Raw genomic sequence first — 4,608 nt, 5'->3', positions numbered from 1 at the left:
GTTAGCGTGTGGTGACAATCATTACCTTTAAGAAGTGATTAGTAGTTAACATGACTATGTTGCAGGGTATGCAAAGGAATGTCGGGATCATTAGGTGTCGAATCTAGATTCTGAGTCTTGGACATGAATCGTTACATAAATGATTATTTTGTATTAAGAAGTCATTCACAACAATGGTATAGCCAAACCTTTTTGGTTATTTTTCCTTTTGATTTACAAAAACCATATTATTATTATTATTTTGTAACCTATTGTGAGATTCCACGTCCGTTGAAAATAAGAACACACATCCTTTATAAACATGTGGAAATCTCTCTCTTGTAGACTCGTTTTAAAATTATTGAAGGGAAGTTTGAAAGGAAAATCCCAAAGAAGACAATATCTGCTCGTGGTGAGCTTAAGTTGTTACAAATAGTATCAAAGAATCGTGAGATCCCACATTGATTGAAGAGAGAAACCGAGTGCCAGCGAGGATGTTGGCAAATAATGTTGTCTTTCAAAATTTTAATTATTAAATATTTTAAACCATTTTTTAAAAATAAAACTTCTAAGACTTTCAATTTATCCTTGATGTATTGAAAATTCTCATTATTAAAAAAAGCTTTTAATTTTTAAATTTTTATCAAATCGTAACCATTTAATTTCTATACTTTTAAAAAGAAGGCATCCACGTCAGTGAAAGGCGACCCCACATGGAACTGCCACTTGTGTAAAGGAGGGCCCATATAACCCAAGTTGAGTTAAAGTAACCATAGTAGGCGGTTAACTTTCCTTTTGAAACCAGAAGAACGTCAGTTGCCTCCCCTATATATACTCCTCCACTCTCTCTCCCTCCTCTCCGCTCTCCTCTTTCTCTCTCCAAACTCGTTCATTTAAAAATTAAAAAAATTAAATTATTTTTTTTTTTCTTTTCCATTTTTCTTTTTTATTATTTTTTGACGTCTTGTCGTCCCTTCCCTTTCTCGTAGTTCCTATCAGAAGGCTGAGCAGTCGATCGGTGCAGAACGACATATATTCCCATCCCTCTTCGTTTTAGTTAGTTAACTAACTGAAATTCCTCTTCTTTTATTTTTCTTCTTTCCACTTTTACCCTTCACTTGTATTCTAATTTATCCTCCACTGCCACTGACAAAAACCCGCCATGATTTCATGGAAGGATCTCTATACCGTCTTGACGGCTGTTATTCCTCTTTATGTCGCCATGATTTTGGCTTACGGCTCTGTCCGGTGGTGGAAGATTTTCACGCCAGATCAGTGCTCTGGAATCAACCGTTTCGTCGCCATTTTCGCTGTTCCTCTTCTCTCCTTTCATTTTATCTCTTCTAATAATCCTTACGCGATGAACTTCCGTTTCATTGCTGCTGATACGCTTCAGAAGATCATTATGCTATTTCTTCTTGGGATTTGGACTAATGTCACGAAGAATGGAAGCTTGGAATGGATGATTACCATTTTCTCTCTCTCCACGCTTCCGAATACGCTGGTGATGGGGATTCCTTTGTTGATTGCTATGTACGGCGAGTACAGTGGGAGTCTGATGGTGCAGGTGGTTGTGTTGCAGTGCATTATTTGGTACACGCTTTTGCTTTTTCTGTTTGAGTATCGTGGTGCGAAGATTCTCATCATGGAGCAGTTTCCCGAGACGGCTGCTTCGATTGTGTCCTTTAAAGTTGATTCGGACGTGGTTTCGCTGGATGGGAGGGATTTTCTGGAGACTGATGCAGAGATTGGGGACGATGGAAAGCTTCACGTGACGGTGAGGAAATCGAATGCCTCTCGACGCTCTCTCGGGCCTTGTTCGCTTCCGGCATTGACGCCGAGGCCGTCCAATCTCACTGGCGCTGAGATTTACAGTTTGCATTCTTCTCGGAACCCTACTCCTCGAGGTTCGAATTTCAACCACTCCGATTTCTACTCTATGATGGGGTTTCAAGGCCGATTGTCGAACTTCGGACCTGGTGATTTATATTCGGTTCAATCCTCCAGAGGTCCGACGCCGAGGCCGTCTAATTTTGAGGAGAACTCTGCCGCTCAGGCTCAGACGGCATCCCCGAGGTTCGGATTTTACCCGGCCCAAACTCTGCCTTCGTCTTACCCGGTTCCGAACCCTGAGTTCACCAAAACCCCTAAAATCACTCAGCCACCACCGCCGTCTCATCTACAGCAGCAGCAACCGCCACCGCCACCGCCACCGCAGCCACAGCCGCAGAACAGTAAAGCTAACCATGACGCGAAGGAGCTACACATGTTCGTTTGGAGTTCAAGTGCTTCCCCAGTCTCTGAAGGCGGTGGTGGGCTCCACATTTTAGCTGGGAATGAGCTTGCCGGAGCCGAGCAATCTGGACGGTCTGATCAAGGCGCCAAAGAGATCCGGATGCTCGTCGCCGATCATCCACAAAACGGTGAAAACAAAGGTAATGAATACTAATATAATTTATCCTTCAATCTCAATAACTCCACAAATTCCAGTTTATTAATAATTTCCCATTTTCGTTCTGATGTGAAGCTGTTCCAGAAACCGAGAGCTATGTAGCTGAAACCTTTAGTTTCACCGGCAAAGAAGGGGAAGAGGAAAGAGATGATCAGAAAGAGAATCCCATAGGCTCCGCCAGTGATCTCCACGGAAAATTCACCGGCGGAGGTCCAGACGGTGGGAACTCGAAACTAATGCCACCGGCGAGTGTGATGACCCGTCTGATTCTAATCATGGTGTGGCGGAAGCTGATCAGAAACCCCAACACATATTCAAGCCTCATCGGTTTAATCTGGTCGCTGATTTCATTCCGGTAAGACAAAAATTAATCAATTCCCTTTGATCTAATTACAGTAGATTGAAACTTCCATTTGAACTAATTGTGTTCCCTCTTGTTCGTGGATTGTCTATGAAATTTGTTCTGTATTTATTGTTTGTTCATGGAGTTGTCTGTGTTGTTGGGCTGTGATGAAAAAACTTGCAGGTGGCATGTGGCCATGCCGCAAATAATAGAGAAATCAATCTCCATACTCTCTGACACAGGACTTGGAATGGCTATGTTTAGCTTAGGTGAGTAGTCGTTTTCTTTATTTATTGTATTCGTTTCATTAAGCATCATTCTAAAGAAGAAGAAAATACTAAGAATTAATGATAGAAACTAAAGAAATCACTAGTTCTTTTGGTCTGTGTGATCATGCTGTCACGTAATTATCCCAATAATTGAAGACAAACTTGATTGAATCATTACAAGGAGGAAGAAAAAGAAAAAAAAGTACTCTCAGAATTGATTTCTTTTATAATCTGTGTTGATAGTTCAAGCATAAGTTATAACCAGTTGAGTTAGGTTCGGTTTAAATTAGCCGCTCGAGTCTTTGTCTGAAAATTAGGCTGGGAAAGAATGGGGATTCTCTTGCATTATTTGTTTTTGCTCACATTGTGTGTCTGAAAAGGGATGGGAAAGTTTTTAATCTTGGGGCTTGGCCAGCCGACAAGAGGACCCAGTGGGTCCATTGGGTCCAGTGGGTCCAGTGGGCAACATCAACTGGGTGGTCCGGAGTTAATGCCCTCTCCATTGCACTCCAAATTAGTGAAACTAGTTGAACTCTAAATTCATGTAGTATTTTTTCTTTTCTTTTTCTTTGAAATTCTTGTTTATAGGTATTTTTATGGGACTACAACCAAAGATGATAGCATGTGGGAACTCTGTTGCTGTTTTTTCCATGGCCATCAGATTCCTAACTGGGCCTGCTGTCATGGCCATCGCTTCCTTTGCCATCGGCTTACGTGGAACTCTCCTCCGTGTCGCCATTGTTCAGGTAACTCCCAAATTATAATGGTCACCTACTTCAAATTTAATATCTTACAAGTTTCGTCGACAACTGGTTTGAGAAAATAATTGAATGGGGAAAAGTGGAGTACTACTCATATTATTAAGTGAATGACTTTAATGAGAGATATAACTTTAGGCACATGAAATGAATATTGAAAAGCTGGTGATTGTGTATAATATCCCATGTGCTATGTAGGCGGCATTGCCTCAAGGAATTGTACCGTTTGTGTTTGCTAAAGAGTACAACGTCCATCCAGCAATTCTGAGCACAGGGTAAGCAAACCCCATATCTCTGAAAGATGCCTGTTTTTTTTGGTTCAAATGATTGAGATATTTGGTACATTTTTTGTGACATTGCAGAGTGATATTTGGGATGCTGATAGCGCTACCCATTACTTTGCTCTACTATGTTCTGCTGGGTCTGTAAACTGGTTTCAACTTGGAATGAATTTCTTTCATATTTCTTAATGGTTTTGAGATGAAGAAGAAGATGATAGAATATATAGAGAAAAAGTTTGACAAAAGTTGAGATGGAAGCCCCGAAAGATGTCAAAGTTTCATCAGCTTTACAGAAGATTTTAGAACAAAGAGAAGAAAAAGGCATCCGCTCAAGGGAGAGACATAAAAGGAAAACCCAACCCAGCCAGGAAAGGCAAATCTTCGATCGTTGCCATTTTGGGTGTAAATTTCTGACTCAAATGGGAGATCAATAGGTTTCTTAATTAGTTTTTTTTTTTTTTTTTTTTTTTTTTTTTTTTTTTTTTTTTTTTTTTTTTTTTTTTTTTTTTTTTTTTTTTTTTTTTTT

At 40.2% G+C, this 4,608-nt stretch overlaps 1 protein-coding gene across 2 annotated transcripts; it reads left to right on the top strand.

Annotated features, from left to right (window-relative positions):
- The first annotated feature begins 865 nt into the window (after positions 1-865).
- Positions 866-4,551, top strand: LOC111784469 (auxin efflux carrier component 4-like). Of its 2 annotated transcripts, none has more exons than XM_023665162.1 (6): positions 866-2,414; positions 2,516-2,786; positions 2,958-3,043; positions 3,632-3,789; positions 4,000-4,076; positions 4,164-4,551. In XM_023665162.1, the coding sequence occupies exons 1-6, from the start codon at positions 1,142-1,144 to the stop codon at positions 4,228-4,230; spliced, it is 1,932 nt and encodes a 643-aa protein (XP_023520930.1). In that variant the 5' UTR covers positions 866-1,141; the 3' UTR covers positions 4,231-4,551. The 2 variants fall into 2 exon arrangements, with proteins under 2 accessions (XP_023520930.1, XP_023520929.1); XM_023665161.1 differs by having other exon boundaries at positions 2,507-2,786.
- Positions 4,552-4,608: the final 57 nt, after the last annotated feature.

Source organism: Cucurbita pepo, unplaced genomic scaffold (genome assembly GCF_002806865.2).
Source record: "Cucurbita pepo subsp. pepo cultivar mu-cu-16 unplaced genomic scaffold, ASM280686v2 Cp4.1_scaffold000209, whole genome shotgun sequence".
Lineage (NCBI taxonomy): Eukaryota > Viridiplantae > Streptophyta > Magnoliopsida > Cucurbitales > Cucurbitaceae > Cucurbita > Cucurbita pepo.
This window is presented reverse-complemented; position numbering and strand designations above follow the sequence as displayed.